The sequence below is a fragment of the Esox lucius genome, chromosome 8, assembly GCF_011004845.1.
Source record: "Esox lucius isolate fEsoLuc1 chromosome 8, fEsoLuc1.pri, whole genome shotgun sequence".
NCBI classification, from domain to species: domain Eukaryota; kingdom Metazoa; phylum Chordata; class Actinopteri; order Esociformes; family Esocidae; genus Esox; species Esox lucius.
In genome coordinates, this window is record NC_047576.1 from 6,496,381 (window position 1) to 6,514,097 (window position 17,717).

Sequence of the window (17,717 nt, forward strand, 5' to 3'; positions counted from 1 at the left end):
GCTCTTTAGTACCTAGGTTTTATAATGAATGTGTTGCCAACGATTGCTGGTATGTCAGATTGTTTCATCAAATTGACAAAGTTATTGTTTCGAGAGCTATGTGACTGTGTGTACTGTAACGTTAACGGCCGCAAGACGAGTAAACCCTTGATAGGAAATACTAATTCTATGTAGGCTATATCCCGTCACACGACTAGTGTGTAGTCGGTGGTGCACATGTATTGCTAACATATACAGTGTACTCGGTTCATTAGATAAATTGCCACCTATATACGGTCCTGCCTAGTCAACACATGTATGGCGTAGCTATGCAGCGTAGCGAGGAGAACGGATTAGGTTTATTCAATTAGTTCAGTTTTATCGAACCCTTCACAGCAATTTAGCAGGTTTATATACTGTCTAAACCTACACATTAAAGTAGGCTGATGTTTTATTAGGTGGGATGTGCAGAAGTAACTTACTGGATGTCTCCGGCCAACTTGGTCTCAGGGGAATGTTTAACATGTTACTAAATCTGTGACAGCGAATTCGTGTGATGTTACCTTACACTGGAGAACATGACAATGTAATTATTGTATTTATAAAAACAACAAAGCCTCTTGAGGTTTTGGATATATCGCCAGTATACCACAGCTTAGTGCTGTGGCCAAGCACTCTGCAATGCGTTTTGTGTGTAAGAAAAGCTCTTAGCTGTGGTATATTGGCCATTAACCTGTGGTATATTCAAAATACAAACCTAACAGGGTGAAACGAAGCAGAACAGGGTGGAAAACAAAAACAACCATTGTGTAAATATACATAACATATAAACATGCCACCGCCCTGACAACACACGCCGCCCTCTCCACTGCAGACCACGAGTCCCTCCATGGGGTGGTAAGGTCTGCGGAGCGCATCATTGGCTGCCAGCTCCCCTCCGTGCAAGGTATCTACCATACACAATGCCTGAGGAAAGCACCAAACATCATCAAAGATCACAACCCCCCAGGCATTACTGCCCTACTTGCCATATCTAAATGTTCAATAATACTACCCAGTTTTGCTGCTCTATCAAAATACCACCCAGATTGCTGCTAGTTTACCGCACTCATTTAAATTGGTGCTAGTGTACAGTGTTATGTACTGTATATTGTTGCATTATTTGATTATCATTTTCTGTCTAGAAATATTTTTGCTTATATACTCTTCTTAACTCTAACTACATAGTTTGTCGGGTGCCATGTCATAAGAATTTAATTGTAAGGATGACGCTGTTGTTCAGTGCATTTGACAAATAAACCTTGAAACTTGATATACAGTATTATGCAAATAACAAACATGAATCATTCATTTAATACATTTTCTTTCAAAATGTTCAACTTGGTAGGGGCATATCCTAGCCTACGTATTTTAGAATTTTGAGATTTGATTTTCTGTGGTCTCGTCTAACAGGTGGAAATGTATGAGTGACACCTACAGACTATGTGAATAATTTTCTAATCAAAGCATATTTTGTCTTTGTGTCTTGTCTGTATTATAGGGCGGCATAATGGCTGCACAGTGTGTGACCAAGGTGGAACTGACAGTCTCCTGTGAAAGTCTTTTGGACATGGATTTGTTTTCCAAGTCTGACCCTATGTGTGTCCTTCTCATAAACACTGCGGGGTCCCAGTGGTATGAGGTGAGTCACGCTCCTCGTTGTCCAAATAAGCATTATGGGTAAGACACTGCCCTGTGACACTGCAAGGATAACGATTGCCCGACATTGTCGTTTCATTTGATGGTTGTGTGAGAGTGTATGGTTTGAATACTGACAGGCCAAAATGTGTGCCTCTCTAGGTGGGCCGTACGGAGACTGTGAAGAATTGCCTTTCTCCGAAGTTCGCCAAGAAGTTCATCATCGACTACTACTTCGAATTGGTGCAACGGCTCAAGTTCCAAATCTACGACATCGACAATAAGACTGTTGACCTCAGCGATGATGATTTCCTTGGGGAGCTGGACTGTACCCTGGGGCAGGTGAGGCCTCACGTCACTCACGTAAAGACATGTGACCGACGCCCTTATCCAGGGAAAGTTGCCGTAGTGAGAGTATACATTTCCAACCTGGTTCCCTGTGGGCATGAAACCTACAAACTCTGGTGCTCCTAACTGAGCCGTTTGTCACCATCCTCTGCACAGGTCTGTTACATTTATCATAGACATTGGAAAGGCTGAATGTTTGGGAGGAATGAGGGCTTAGATACCTTATGATTCTTTTAATAGCCATTTAGATATTTATTGGTGAAGAATCAATTACAACTCAGTAGGATATCTATGGGGAACGTTCTATGTTCAGAACAGTGGTAATGCTGTGGCTAAATAGCCAGTCCGCAACTTGACACCTGGGTCCCTTCGGTTTATTTGTTAATTTTCCGTATTGGACGTTGTCAAACGAATCTGGTTATGAAATGTAACCCTGTCGGGTGTATGAATGTCTGCTGTTATTACCAGTGATTCCTCCACATCTAATGGTCTTCTTCAGGTGGTGTCTTGTAGGACATTCACCAGACCCCTGGTTTTGGCGCCCAAGAGACCTGCAGGAAAAGGAACTATAACCGTGAGTGTCATTTACCCAATTTGGTCATTACAGAGGAATGTAGTCTTGGAGTCCTGGATGGGTCTTCTTCACAGGCAGGCCTCACCCATTTTATTAGCATAAATGCTCCTATATCTATTTTTCTGTACAATCTGGCAGAAATCTGCAGGAGAGGCGCTTCTTTCTCAACTTTGAGAGGAACAAACACCCCTGAAGAGTCAGTAATTTCTCGCAAATACATAACTCGTTTTCAAACCGCCTGCGAGATGACTTCACGTTCAGCAGGAGTCACAGAAAGCCACTGTCCGTTTGCGTTTGCAACAAAATGAGTATGTAACAGCGTAGCCGTGGGGACATGTAGTGATCGGGGGGGTGCTGATAACTGAAGGACAACTGGCATCAGTCAGCCAAAATGACATGCGTATAACCCACTCACCAAGAGACAACCACGCACACATCACTGTCAGACGGACCCTAAAAGTGCATTTCGGGAATCTCTACTTCCCACAGTAATGGATAAGAGTGGAAAAATTGTATGAAGTTTGAAGTCGAATAGTTACAGAGGCACATTCATATACAGTGGGGAGAACAAGTGTTTGATACACTGCCGATTTTGCAGGTTTTCCCACTTACAAAGCATGTAGAGGTCTGTCATTTTTATCGTAGGTACACTTCAACTGTGAGTGATGGAATCTAAAACAAAAATCCAGAAAATCACATTGTATGATTTTTAAATAATTTATTTGCATGTTATTGCATGACATAAGTATTTGATCACCTACCAACCAGTAAGAATTCGGGCTCTCACAGACCTGTTAGTTTTTCTTTAAGAAGCCCTCCTGTTCTCCACTCATTACCTGTATTAACTGCACCGGTTTGAACTCGTTACCTGTATAAAATACACCTGTCCACACACTCAATCAAACAGACTCCAACCTCTCTACAATGGCCTAGAGCAGAGAGCTGTGTGAGGACATCAGGGATAGAATTGTAGACCTGCACAAGGCTGGGATGGGCTACAGGACAATAGGCAAGTAGCTTGGTGAGAAGGCAACAACTGTTGGTGCAATTATTAGAAAATGGAAGAAGTTCAAGATGACGGTCAATCTCCCTCGGTCTGGGGATCAATGCAAGATCTGACCTCGTGGGGCATCAATGATTATGAGGAAGGTGAGGGATCAGCCCAGAACTACACGGCAGGACCTTGTCAATGACCTGAAGAGAGCTGGGACCACAGTCTCAAAGAAAACTATTAGTAACACACTACGCCGTCATGGATTAAAAACCATGCAACGCATGCAAGGTCCCCCTGCTCAAGCCAGCGCATGTCCAGGCCCGTCTGAAGATTGCCAATGATCATCTGGATGATCCAGAGGAGGAATGGGAGAAGGTAATATGGTCTCATGAGACAAAAATAGAGCTTTTTGGTCTAAACTCCACTCGCCGTGTTTGGAGGAAGAAGAAGGATGAGTACAACCCCAAGAACACCATCCCAACCGTGAAGCATGGAGGTGGAAACTTCATGCTTTGGGGATGCTTTTCTGCAAAGGGGACAGGACGACTGGGATGGGGCCATGTATCGCGAGATCTTTGAAGATGGCTCGTGGCAGGGTCTTCCAGCATGACAGCGACCCGAAACACACAGCCTAGGCAACTAAGGAGTGGCTCCGTAAGAAGCATCTCAAGGTCCTGGAGTGGCCTTGCCAGTCTCCAGACCTGAATCCAATAGAAAATCTTTGGAGGGAGCTGAATGTCTGTATTGCCCAGCAACAGCCCCGAAACCTGAAGGATCTGGAGAAGGTCTGTATGGAGGAGTGGGCCAAAATCCCTGCTGCAGTGTGTACAAACCTGGTAAGGAACTATAGGAAACGTATGATCTCTGTAATTGCAAACAAAGGTTTCTGTACCAAATATTAAGTTCTGCTTTTCTGATGTATCAAATACTTATGTCATGCAATAAAATTTTAATTAATTACTTAAAAATCATACAATTTTCTGGATTTTTGTTTTAGATTCCGTCACTCACAGTTGAAGAGTACCTATGATAAAAATTACAGACTTCTACATGCTTTGTAAGTGGGAAAACCTGCAAAATCGGCACTGTATCAAATACTTGTTCTCCCCACTGTATGTTGAGCATGAAAGATCGTTGTGGTCTGCTTGCTAATTCTATTGATATTGACACTCACTATGACCCCACATCAATGCCTAAGTCTGTATTACATGGAATGACAGCGGGAGAACCAAACTCAGAGGCCTAAAATGACCTATGACCTACGGGCCTGCTACCGATTAAATCCATTTTACTTGCATATAAAGTTGTGCTCAAAAGTTTGCATACCCTGGCAGAAATTGTGAAATTTTGGCATTGATTTTGTAAATGTGACTGATCATGCAAAAAACTTTTTTTTTAAGGATAGTGATTATATGAAGCCATTTATTATCACCTAGTTGTTTGGCTCCTTTTTAAATCATAATGATAACAGAAGTCACCCAAATTGCCCTGATCAAAAGTTTACATTCCCTTGAATGTTTGGTCACAAAGTGACACACAGGTGAAAATGGCAATTAAAGGTGAATTTCCCACAACTGCAGCTTTTTAAATTGCAATTAGTGTCTGGGTATAAATAGTCAGTGAGTTTTTTAGCTCTCACATGGATGCACTGAGCAGACTAGACGCCTCACAGCTTCTGGCACACTAATTTGGAATGATGAGATCAAAATAGAGCTTTACGGTCACAACCATAAGCGATATATTTGCAGAGGGGTCAACAAGGCCTATAGTGAACAGAATGGCTCACTGATATTTTAGGGGTGTGTGAGCTCTAAAAGCACTGGGAATCTTGAGAAAGTTGATGGCAAGATGAATGCAGCATGTTATCAGAAAATACTGGCAGACAATTTGCTGCGCATGGGATGCTCTTGGACTTTCCAGCACGACAATGACCTTAAGCACAAGGCCAAGTTGACCCACAAGGCCAGTGGTTACAGCAGAAAAAGGTGAAGGTTCTGGAGTGGCCATCACAGTCTCCTGACCTTAATATCATTGATTAACTATGGAGACATCTCAAACGTGTGGTTCATGCAAGACGACCAAAGACTTTGCATGACCTGGAGGCATTTTCCCAAGACGAATGGGCAGCTATACCACCTGCAAGAATTTGTGGCCTCATAGACAATTACTACAAAACACTGTGTGCTGTCATTGATGCTAAATGGGCCAATACACATTATTAAGAACTAAGGGTATACAGTATTTTGAACAGGGGTCAGTAAAATAATTTTCTTTGTGGCCATGTTTTGTTTTATGATTATGCCATTCTGTTATGACCTACTGTTGAATGTAAATCCCATAAGAAATAAAAGATTTGTTTTGCCTGCTCACTCATGTTTTCTTTACAAATGGTACATATATTACCAATTCTTCAAGCATATGCAAACTTTTGAGTACAACTGTATGGACCTAAATCTTTTTTTTTTCTGTTTGACCAGGTACTTTAATTTTGGCGCAGGAATGTAAATAATGCTTTAGGTGTTCTTAGAATGACTGTTTAAAGTATGTGGTGAACACCATAATGATGGAATGACCTGTTTTTCTCTTCTTTGTAGATAAGAGCAGAAGAAATAAAAGACAGCAGAGTGGTGAATTTTGAGGCTGAAGCAAGGAAACTGGACAAAAAGGTACATTATTGTAGAATGTGCTCCAAGCATGGGTGATGAAATCTTCTTTATAGGTCTTATGTGTTGCCCTGTGAAGCCAATGATTCAGTGACATGTAACAAGTGTTAATTGCTTGTGTCTGTCCCCTGACCATTTGATATTATTCACTGGTGGGCTTCTGTTATGTCTGTTTCCAGGATTTCTTTGGGAAGTCAGATCCTTTCTTGGAGTTCTACAAGCAGAACGAGACGGGATGGCAGTTGGCCCATAGAACAGAGGTACGAGGCAATCGAATATGAAGCGTGGTTAGCAGTAGAGCTTGGAGAATGAACACATAACACAGTCCCTACCGTCCACTTAAATTTTTCATTACAATTAGGAGACGACTTAAGAATTGTGTAGAACAACAATATATGCCTGCTAATCTGGGTAATTTTGAATCCTATAAGTGGTTGACATAATGCACCCGGCGTCTTCCATATACCATCCCGTAGGTGGCTGATATAATGGTCCCTGCGCCTTCCATATACCATCCCGTAGGTGGCTGATCTAATGGTCCCTGCGTCTTCCATATACCATCCCGTAGGTGGCTGATCTAATGGTCCCTGTGTCTTCCATATACCATCCCGTAGGTGGCTGATATAATGGTCCCTGCGTCTTCCATATACCATCCCGTAGGTGGCTGATATAATGGTCCCTGCGTCTTCCATATACCATCCCGTAGGTGGCTGATATAATGGTCCCTGCGTCTTCCATATACCATCCCGTAGGTGGCTGATATAATGGTCCCTGCGTCTTCCATATACCATTCCATAGGTGGCTGATATAATGGTCCCTGCGTCTTCCATATACCATCCCGTAGGTGGCTGATATAATGGTCCCTGCGTCTTCCATATACCATCCCGTAGGTGGCTGATATAATGGTCCCTGCGTCTTCCATATACCATCCCGTTGGTGGCTGATATAATGGTCCCTGCGTCTTCCATATACCATCCCGTAGGTGGCTGATATAATGGTCCCTGCATCTTCCATATACCATTCCATAGGTGGCTGATATAATGGTCCCTGCGTCTTCCATATACCATCCCGTAGGTGGCTGATATAATGGTCCCTGCATCTTCCATATACCATTCCATAGGTGGTGAAAAGGAATCTGAACCCTACATGGAGACCCTTCAGAGTCCCTTTGCAGTCTCTGTGTGATGGAGACATGGACAAGCCTATAAAGGTATGGAGATGCACTGTCACACACCTTTAGGACTACTAACATGACCTCGCACTGGAACGACTGTCTCACCACACACCTGTAGGACTACTAACATGACCTCGCACTGGAACGACTGTCTCACCACACACCTGTAGGACTACTAACATGACCTCGCACAGGAACGACTGTCTCACCACACACCTGTAGGACTACTAACATGACCTCGCACTGGAACGACTGTCTCACCACACACCTGTAGGACTACTAACATGACCTCGCACTGGAACGACTGTCTCACCACACACCTGTAGGACTACTAACATGACCTCGTACTGGAACGACTGTCTCACCACACACCTGTAGGACTACTAACATGACCTCGCACTGGAACGACTGTCTCACCACACACCTGTAGGACTACTAACATGACCTCGCACTGGAACGACTGTCTCACCACACACCTGTAGGACTACTAACATGACCTCGCTATGGAACAAGTCTCACCACAAAGACACTGTCCCTTGTTTGGTCATATCTTGGATTTGTGTGTGAAGTGCATGATAATACCGCAGACCTCTCCCTTGTGTCTTTAAAGAGTAGCTAACTCCACTAACTTGCATGTCTTATAACAGACTGTATGTGGTCACCTTTCTCTATTGTTTGCTAATAACGCCACCTACTGTGTACAGCGTCACAGAACCTCAGTTGATGTTGACGATTGGTGATTTTCAGCTTGTTTATGCCAAAACTATCTCATAAGGAAGAACCGATGCCCCTACTGGAGGACATGTGAGTTACCACTCAGAGCTGGGTTCAAATAGTATTTTTATTTTTTTTACACTTACACATGCTTTTCGAACCCAGAGCTGGGTAAAGATGCATCAACATGCAACCTGTTACAAAATACCCAGAAGTAAAATGTATCTAAATGAAATACAAAGTGCTTTTGTATTTAATTGAAAATACAGGTATTTTGTATTTTTCAAAAATATGTTTCAAGTACCGTATTTAACTACATTGCCATTTCTGCTGAACTCAAAGTTTCACACCAGAATGTCATATTTTCACTAGAATAATACAGAGTTTACATTGCGAGTGGGTAACATTTTAAAAGCCTCCCTGTTCTTTAGAAAAACCTTACTCTCGGCCAGACGACACTAGAATTAGATCACATCTGTCCTGTTCCATGGTACACGTTGTCCTGGAGTAGATGGTATTCACTGGAATTTTTAGGTCAATTAGGGCTGATTTTCATTAAAGCCACATCAGTATTTATGCAGTTGTTGGCTCTCCCCATGGTACTGTATAAAAACCTACAACTACTACCATACTGGTCTTGGTACTGTATATTAACCTACAATTACTACCAGACTGGTCTTGGTACTGTATATTAACCTACAATTACTACCAGACTGGTCTTGGTACTGTATATTAACCTACAATTACTACCAGACTGGTCTTGGTACTGTATATAAACCTACAGCTACTACCAGACTGGTCTTACTGTATAAACCAACCCTACAACTACTACCAGACTGGTCTTGGCTCTTTATAAAACCTACAACTACTACCAGACTGGTCTTGGCTCTTTATAAAACCTACAATTACTACCAGACTGGTCTTAGTACTGTATATAAACCTACAGCTACTACCAGACTGGTCTTGGTACTGTATATACACCTACAGCTACTACCAGACTGGTCTTACTGTATAAACCAACCCTACAACTACTACCAGACTGGTCTTGGCTCTTTATAAACCCTACAACTACTACCAGAAGGGTCTTGGTATTGTATATAAACCTACATCTACTACCAGACTGGTCTTGGTACTGCATGTAAACCTACAACTATTAACAGACTGGTCCTTCTAAAAACACTACCAGGGTGACCCACTCGATACTGTCCTGTCACTTGTGTACCGACATGGGACAAACATTGCAGGTAAAGACGCTGCATAAATATTCCTGTTGGGGTTTCAGTTGGTCCCGGTCCCAATCATTTAGTGTGCGTTTGATTTGGTTAGTTGTTGCTCTGTTTATCCGCATCCAACGACTTTGTGTTTGGTATTATGGTACGGTATCTTCTACTGATCCTCATCTAGGAATTCTGAGTTTAGTGTAATGGTACTGTATGTTCAATTGCATGGTTTTACTCACCACTCTTTGTCTGATGCTCGATGAATGTTCTATGAATACGAATGATTGTGTATTTCTTTTCTCATTTCTCATCTTAACTCATACGATACTCTCAACTTCTTAAATCGTAAAATACTCTCCGCTTCTTTAATCGTAAAATACTCTCAGCTTCTTTAATCGTAAAATACTCTCAGCTTCTTTAATCGTAAAATACTCTCAGCTTCTTAACTCATATAGTACTCTCAGCTTCTTAATTTGTACAGTACTCTCAGCTTCTTAAATCGTAAAATACTCTCAGCTTCTTAACACATATAATACTCTCAGCTTCTTAAATTGTAAAAAACTCTCAGCTTCTTAACTCATATAATACTCTCAGCATCTTAAATCGTAAAATACTCTCCACTTCTTTAATCGTGAAATACTCTCAGCTTTTTAACTCATATAGTACTCTCAGCTTCTTAACTTGTACAGTACTCTCAGCTTCTTTAATCGTAAAATACTCTCAGCTTCTTAACTCATATAGTACTCTCAGCTACTTAATTTGTACAGTACTCTCAGCTTCTTAAATCGTAAAATACTCTCAGCTTCTTAACACATATAATACTCTCAGCTTCTTAAATCATAAAAAACTCTCAGCTTCTTAACTCATATAATACTCTCAGCTTCTTAAATCGTAAAATACTCTCCACTTCTTTAATCGTGAAATACTCTCAGCTTCTTAACTCATATAATACTCTAAGCTTCTTAACTCATATAATACTCTCCGCTTCTTAACTTGTACAGTAAACTCAGCTTCTTTAATCGTACAGTACTCTCAGCTTCTTTAATCGTAAAATACTCTCAGCTTCTTAACACATATAATACTCTCAGCTTCTTTAATCGTGAAATACTCTCAGCTTCTTAACTCATAGAATACTCTCAGCTTCTTTTATCGTAAAATACTCTCCGCTTCTTAACTCGTACAGTACTCTCAGCTTTTTTAATAGTACAGTACTCTCAGCTTCTTTAATCGTACAGTACTCTCAGTTTCTTTAATCGTGAAATACTCTCAACTTCTTAACTCCTATAATACTCTCAGCTTCTTTAATCGTAACATACTCTCCGCTTCTTAACTTGTTCAGTACTCTCAACTTCTTAACTCATATAATACTCTCAGCTTCTTAAATCGTAAAGTACTCTCAGCTTCTTAACTCCTTAGTCTTCGGTTGTCAGGTGGAGTGTTACGACCACAACAACGATGGATCTCATGACCTCATTGGAATCTTTGAGACCAATATGAAGCGCCTGCAGGAGGCATCGCGTACCTCCCCGGTGAGATGGAGAGCATGAGTTACTGCGTGTCTGTGTGTACTCCCCGGGGTCTTTCTCATTCACCCCTCCCCCTCCCCAGGCTGAGTTTGAATGCATCAACAGTCAAAAGAAACAGAAGAAGAAGGGATACAAAAACTCTGGCGTTGTGAGTGTGAAGATGTGTCAGGTAGGTGCTTCTATGTTCCTCTCGGATTACAACTTGAAACCTGAACTACCCGCTCTGTATTATTACACCCCCCCCCCCCCGTATCTATAAATACAAAAGTCAGTTTTGTCCTTTCCAAACCAGCGTGAGCAGTGATGATTTTAAGTATATATGTATACAGTACTTCCTGTTGCAGATTTTTGTGGGTGTGTCGCATGTAGCTATCTTAGGATGAATGCAGTGACTGTAAGGTGTTGTTGATACATGTCAGCTAAATCACTGAAATGTAAAACATATTTCACTGACCACCCTACAGGTAGTGAAGGAGTACACGTTCCTGGACTACATCATGGGCGGATGTCAGATTAACTTCACGGTGAGTCAGGGATTTTCTCTGAATACCATCTAGCACATAAAGGACAATGTCTTATTTCATGCTAGAATATGAATGCTCAGGCTTGGTTTCCCAGGCAGACATTATGCAGTCAGAGATATAAAGACAAGCTAAATGAAGAATCTCTGTCGATTACATTAATAAAGCAGCTATTTCAATGAGATTTCTGCTGGCTTATTTGAGGGTTAAAAGCTGAGGGAGTGGGCTGGAGAAATAAAAGTGCTCTCCCGTTCATAGAAAGAGCTTACCAGTCATGACATCAATGAGTACATTACATCGATTTAAAAGAATGTATGTAGCAACTGCCGACTGCCCCTTCATCAATGTGTGTCTGGGAAACCGTGACCTAAATGTACATTCAGAGGTTTGTGTTTCTGTGCTGTCTTACCTGTCAGTTTGTCCCCTCTGCCTGCCAGCTATAATGGCTTTGTGGAGATAAATACAGTCTACAGACTTGAACTGAACCTCCATTATGACACGACTTGTCTCTTGTACCTATCTTCCTTGGAAGGTTGCCATTGACTTCACAGGTTCAAACGGTGACCCAAACACTCCCCAGTCTCTCCACTACATCAGTCCCCAGGGTTACAACGAATACCTGTCTGCCATCTGGTCTGTTGGCATGGTGATCCAGGACTACAGCAGGTAAACTAGTCAGAATGTCTTCACCTTCACCTCCCAGACAGTTGCATTATTGACCCACCCTGATCGATTGTACAAATCAATGTGTGTACTTTTGTACGCTTTCATTTTGGTAGCAGTTTAAGGGGATGGATTCTCCACAAGGTAAACACATCTCTAAAGTTCAGCTCCGGCAGGGATGTCGCTGTTTTTAACCATCTAAATAACGCAGCGACTGCTGTCTATGGGTCACAAGTGCCTAAGACTTGCAGTGTGTTTGCATACCTTCGTTCTTTATGTTTTGTGAGGTGATCTGAACACTCATGGCCTGTAAAAGTAGAACATTTGACTGGCTTGTGCAGTAGCGCCATCGAATTCCCAGTGTTAGCCGACAATGTTTTGCCCACCAGGCTGTCAGAGTAACCACGTGACTGAAAACTATGAATTCCAGCCGACATATACCAGTCAAACTATACAAATTAACCCTATACTGACCGTCTGTACCAGTCGACCTATACCAGTTGAGCTATACCAGTCAACTTAATCCAGCTGACCTATCTCAGCCGAACTATACTATCCAATAATACCAGCAGACCAATAACCCCATACCAGCCAACCTATTGTCTTAAGGGAAACTCACAGCTGAACTGGGGTGTTGTTAGTGCTACTGAACTGTATACATTTGCATGTCATCTGCCAGTGTTGGATGTGAAACCTTACAGCTTGTGTGTAAATGGTTGCTTGGCGTGGTTCAGATGGAGTTGGTTCATTGACACAAACTGATGAAGTTAATGTATTCAGATACTCATTTATTTATGTTGGCTTATTGGACTGCTGACGTTACCACAGGCAAGGTGTGTATAAAATGGTTGCAGGGGTAGTAGTAGTGGTAGTTAACTAGTGGTAGTGGTATTAGTAATAGTTCTGGTGGTTGTGGTAGTGAATGCTGTAGTAGTGATAGAAGTAGTTGTTGCAGTAGTACTGGTAGTAGTAGTAATAGTAGTTGTAGTATTAGTAGTAATAGTAGTACTGGTAGTATTAGTCGCAGTACCAGAATCAGTATTTAAAGTATTATTTTTGGTAATTGTAGCAGTGATTGAACTAGCATATTGAATGATGGTGAAGTACCACACTAAAAGTTTTTTTTGTAATCTTTCCTCTGCAGTCACAAAATGTTCCCTGCCTTTGGCTTTGGAGCTCAAATTCCCCCAACCTGGCAGGTAAATATGGATGCTCATGTAAAATGATCTTGATAGATTTCAGAAGATTTCATTTTAATTGTCTGGTATTATTTTATTCGCAGGTGTCCCATCAATTCCCTCTGAATTTCAACCCAGCTAATCCATTCTGCCCAGGTAGGGCGGCATCGGCATATTTATTTTTTATTGTTAAATAAACGGTAACATCATTGTAATGTTGCACTGGGGAAGTTTTCACTGTCCAGTCTTTGTGTCCAGGTATCCAGGGTGTGGTGGAGGCCTACAAAGTGTGTCTTCCTCAGGTGAAGCTGTACGGCCCCACCAACTTCTCGCCCGTGATCAACCACCTGGCCAGCATTGCCCTGCAGGCCACTCAGCAGAGAACCGCCTCTGTAAGTAGCAACGCTAAGAAACGCGTGATTACACGGTAAGCGACAGCTTGGGCAATGCCTCAGGAGCATAACGGATGAACACCAGCGCTCCTTACTTTCCTTTGTCTCCGTCTCCGCCTCCCAGCAATACCATGTCCTCCTGATCATCACGGACGGCGTGATCACGGACATGGATCAGACGTGCTCGGCCATCGTCAACGCCTCACGTCTGCCCATGTCCATCATCATCATCGGCGTGGGTAGGGCAGACTTCACCGCCATGGACATCCTGGACGGCGACGACGGGCGCCTCAGGGCGCCGACCGGGGAGATGGCGGCGCGAGACATCGTCCAGTTCGTGCCGTTCAGAAAGTTCCAGAACGTGAGTGGGCCGTCACGCTGGCTTCACGCTGCACTGCGTGATCAGTGTGCCTTTAAATAAGCAAGACATGTGGTCACTTGGTTTTAGATCATTTCGGGGTCCTCGGCCCAACACTTTGTTTCTCACAGTGTTGTTTCCCTTCTTGCTGGTCTGTTTCAGGCTCCCAGAGAGGCTCTTGCCCAGTCCGTTCTGGCAGAGTTACCTGGGCAAGTGGAGTCCTACTTCAGAATACAGAAACTGAATCCTCCGAATGACCCTGAGTCCCAGCTTCAGCCCAATGAGTCCCAGCCCTCAGCTTCAGCCCAATGAGTCCCAGCTTCAGACCAGACCTACAAATGTAGGAACAGATCTCACTAATACTTAATCTATTCCCCTGGCTTGGCTTTTTCAACCCTGACCTGTGGACATGCTAGCAATGTGTTCAAAATAGGTCGATAACACATTTAATGCTGAAAAAAAAAAAAAAATACAAATAAGAAATTCTGAACTTTCTTAGAGAGGCTGTCTGCGGTACTACAAAGTTTCACAGCCTGTCCAGTATGAAGGTCCTGACTTTAACTAATTCGTTTTATTGATCTGTTGTTCTTTTGTCACTTGTACAGGAATTTATTTATAGAGGATATGTGGCTTAACTGCCACCAGATGGCGTGTTTTGTTTGGTCTCTCACAAAATGAAAATACTTCAGTAAGAGGCATAACGCATGGCGACTGGTTGTTCGGCATCAGACCCCCAGGTCCTGAAGGACTGAAATGATTTGTATGAAAATGAAAGGCATGTTTATGGTGTAGAGGGTCTAGAATTATTATGGTGTGAAGTCCATTGTTGTAAATTCCTGTCTGGAGCCTCTTGACTGACTGACTCGCCATACTCTGACAGAGACCCAAACAGGAACAATCTGACGTTCACAGTAGGCACACCTCCCTCGCTGGAGCCTAGGCCAAAAGTCATGAACAAATGTGACCATGAGCCAAATTCAAAAACAGCTTGAGGCAGGTTATACATTATTTCTTTATGTTTGCGGTCAAATGAATCCCATTTTCTAATTTCTGTGTTTTTCACCTGTATTATCTCTTTACTTTCTCAGTCTTTATTTTTCAAAGCCTTTCTGTTTTCTCTCCCACTGTGGTCTCCTAAAGACAATCTGGCCCAGCGGGTGTTGTCCCTGGTCAGGTAGTCACAACGACCCCCCCCAACCCCACCTCGTCTCTACCCACACACCACCTGGTCATTAAGGTCTTAATTTGGAACACTAAACCCAGCCAAGTACTTTTACTTTGTACTTTTTACTTCTCTACTGTTGCTGTTCTCAGTAACGAACTTGACCATCCTCTGCTATTCACCATGATGAACACTACACTACACTACGGGTAACTAACCACAACTAACCCATGCATTGGTAACCAGCCGGACTGGAACTCACCCCTTCATTAGAAAATGTACAGAGTGTTTTGTATCACTCAACAGTACAGAATATCAGTGTATTTGGTGGGGCAGATAGCCTTCAGTTTGGCAGAGATCTCCAGTCCTGCTCCCGGAGAGCTTCTGTCCTGGTGTTTTTCGCTCCAACCCTAATTTACCACACCTGACTGATTAGACAGTTAAAAACGGAATTTCCCTAACTGAATGGTTACTAGAGGCCAATCCGACAAGGGGAAAAGTCTGTCGTCCTAAGCTGTTCACTCTGGGGTGCCATTAAAGATTGGTGATGTGCTTTCTCCAAAGGTGGCTGAGCTGATACACGAAACACCTGTGTATAAAACACCTTACTCATGTGTGATAGTGGAAAAATAGTGGTGATAGTGGAAAAATTATATTATTATAGAGTTTATTTAATCTGCAATTTCTTTTAATCCAGTATTTTTTATCCAGCTTTGTAAACTGACATCCAGCCTGAATGTTTTGTAAAAACACTTTGTGACAATTGCTGATGTAAAAAGGACTTTATAAAATACATTTGATTGACATGTTGAGCACCTTTCAGTCAGTTTTGCGTTAGAAATATAAACAAACTCTTACAATTATTCTGACCTACACAGTGTTTTCTTTGAATGCAGTCTCTGCTAACACAGGTCATTTTCCTGTACATTTATATCTAAACATCTACATACTTCTGCAGGCACATTTCCCAAAGCAACAGAGTAGTGAGTACATAGTCTGTCCTACCTTTTTATACTGGCTCGCCATGGGAAACGCATGCATGACGCTGCCATTACAAACATTTTTCACACACCATGACTTCATAAAGTTTATGGCGCTACTGATCTGAGGAACGCGCCTAATGTTGTGTTGACTGTGTTCTGGGTTGCTTTATTCAAACAGGCCCAATTCTGTCTTTTTAAGACAGTTGGGGCCCATAAGCGACTGCTTATATCATTTATGCCTTGAACGGCCCTTAATAAAAGGTTAGCTAAATAGACAGGGTGTTGTGAATGTTGGTTTCAAGACCGGTGTTAAGGACATTAAGCACTCGTATAATTAAATCATCCTTATTTTTCAATCACAATTTCTCCATAAAGCCCTGCTTGATATCTGCAGTTTTCCCAAAGTAGTCAGTCAGATCCCCAGCCTGAACTAAACTTTGGCAGAAATCTGGAGCGGCCAGTCCTCTTCTGGCTGTGTTGATGGAGATAAGCGTACATAGCCATCAAGGCCAGATTTCATCCAGATATTCTTCTGATTCAAAATATACCCACAGGTAGCCTCGTGAGTGTAGCGTTCTAAGCTCTTATGGTAGAATCACAGTAGCAGATAGGGCAGAAAGTCAGCATCTACAGAATCTTATCTAAATTTTGCACCAATTATGCTTGCAGACTTGACAATAGCCTGGCTTCCAGTCACTTTCTGCTCTCCTGTTAACTCCTTGTGGAATTGTCATGCAAAACATGTTAAGCCTATCGACAGTGGAGTAGACAAAAGCGCAACAGGTGTGGGACCAGGCTAGCATTATGTACTAGCTAGCAAAGTTCCTACACTGAGTATCAAAGAAAGTATTGGAATCAAAGTTAATTGCTTTAGTTAATTGTATTTTGTATTTGTCTAATATATATATGATCAACAGTGCTTGTTATTTAACAACTTTTTTTCAGTAGTTATGATTGATCAGGAGGAATGTCATTAATTGCAAGTTCAACTGGATTTTTTAAATTGTTATCGTTCATAACTGTCAAGTGTCTTAATAACCAAAAACAAGCCTTATGAAGATACTATATCCCAGATGAAGTATGCATTGTTTACTAGTCCCTTTCTGCCTTGGCTTATCTCAGGTGCTATGTGATGGTACTCTTATGCCATCATATGTTTTATAACCCATGGGAAACAAGCATGTTTGTTAATATTGTGTCATCAGAAGTAGACCATGTTACTTCTGATAACAGAACTACAGTAACGTCTTTTTTATATTAATGTTTAGGATGCCAAGTGAAATAAAATGGAATGTGTTCTTAACTGAATAAAAATGAAAACGAGCAAGAGAATGTTGTTGTATACATTACTCAATCAGAAATGGTTTATTACTTGGATTTACAAGGGTTCACTGGTCAACATTCAGACCAGCATTTGCTACCCGCGTTCAGTGTATGATTTAGATAACCTTAATTCCATGACAAGGAAGGAAATGTTATGTTACCAGACCACTCCACCATTTTAAGTTAAATTAGTGCGACTTCCAACTTCGTCAGCTGACCCTCCCACCAATCAACTGCAAGTTATTCCAATTGTAAAAGGAATTGTACT

At 42.0% G+C, this 17,717-nt stretch overlaps 1 protein-coding gene across 1 annotated transcript; it reads left to right on the top strand.

Annotated features, from left to right (window-relative positions):
- LOC105026915 (copine-3) lies at nucleotides 1-17,455 on the top strand. Its single transcript, XM_029121475.2, has 16 exons — nucleotides 1-925; nucleotides 1,520-1,660; nucleotides 1,819-1,998; nucleotides 2,504-2,578; nucleotides 6,167-6,238; nucleotides 6,415-6,495; nucleotides 7,356-7,445; nucleotides 10,774-10,872; nucleotides 10,952-11,038; nucleotides 11,334-11,393; nucleotides 11,923-12,056; nucleotides 13,198-13,252; nucleotides 13,336-13,387; nucleotides 13,490-13,623; nucleotides 13,748-13,984; nucleotides 14,144-17,455. The coding sequence occupies exons 2-16, from the start codon at nucleotides 1,529-1,531 to the stop codon at nucleotides 14,291-14,293; spliced, it is 1,638 nt and encodes a 545-aa protein (XP_028977308.2). The 5' UTR covers nucleotides 1-925; nucleotides 1,520-1,528; the 3' UTR covers nucleotides 14,294-17,455.
- Nucleotides 17,456-17,717: the final 262 nt, after the last annotated feature.

Bases quoted from the DNA above. Each gene is read 5' to 3' on its own strand.
- LOC105026915 (XM_029121475.2), top strand. From the start codon at position 1,529: ATGGCTGCACAGTGTGTGACCAAGGTGGAACTGACAGTCTCCTGTGAA. The intron at 7,446-10,773 runs GTATGGAGATGC...TTCGGTTGTCAG, and splicing joins ACATGGACAAGCCTATAAAG to GTGGAGTGTTACGACCACAA. The intron at 13,624-13,747 runs GTAAGTAGCAAC...TCCGCCTCCCAG, and splicing joins CTCAGCAGAGAACCGCCTCT to CAATACCATGTCCTCCTGAT.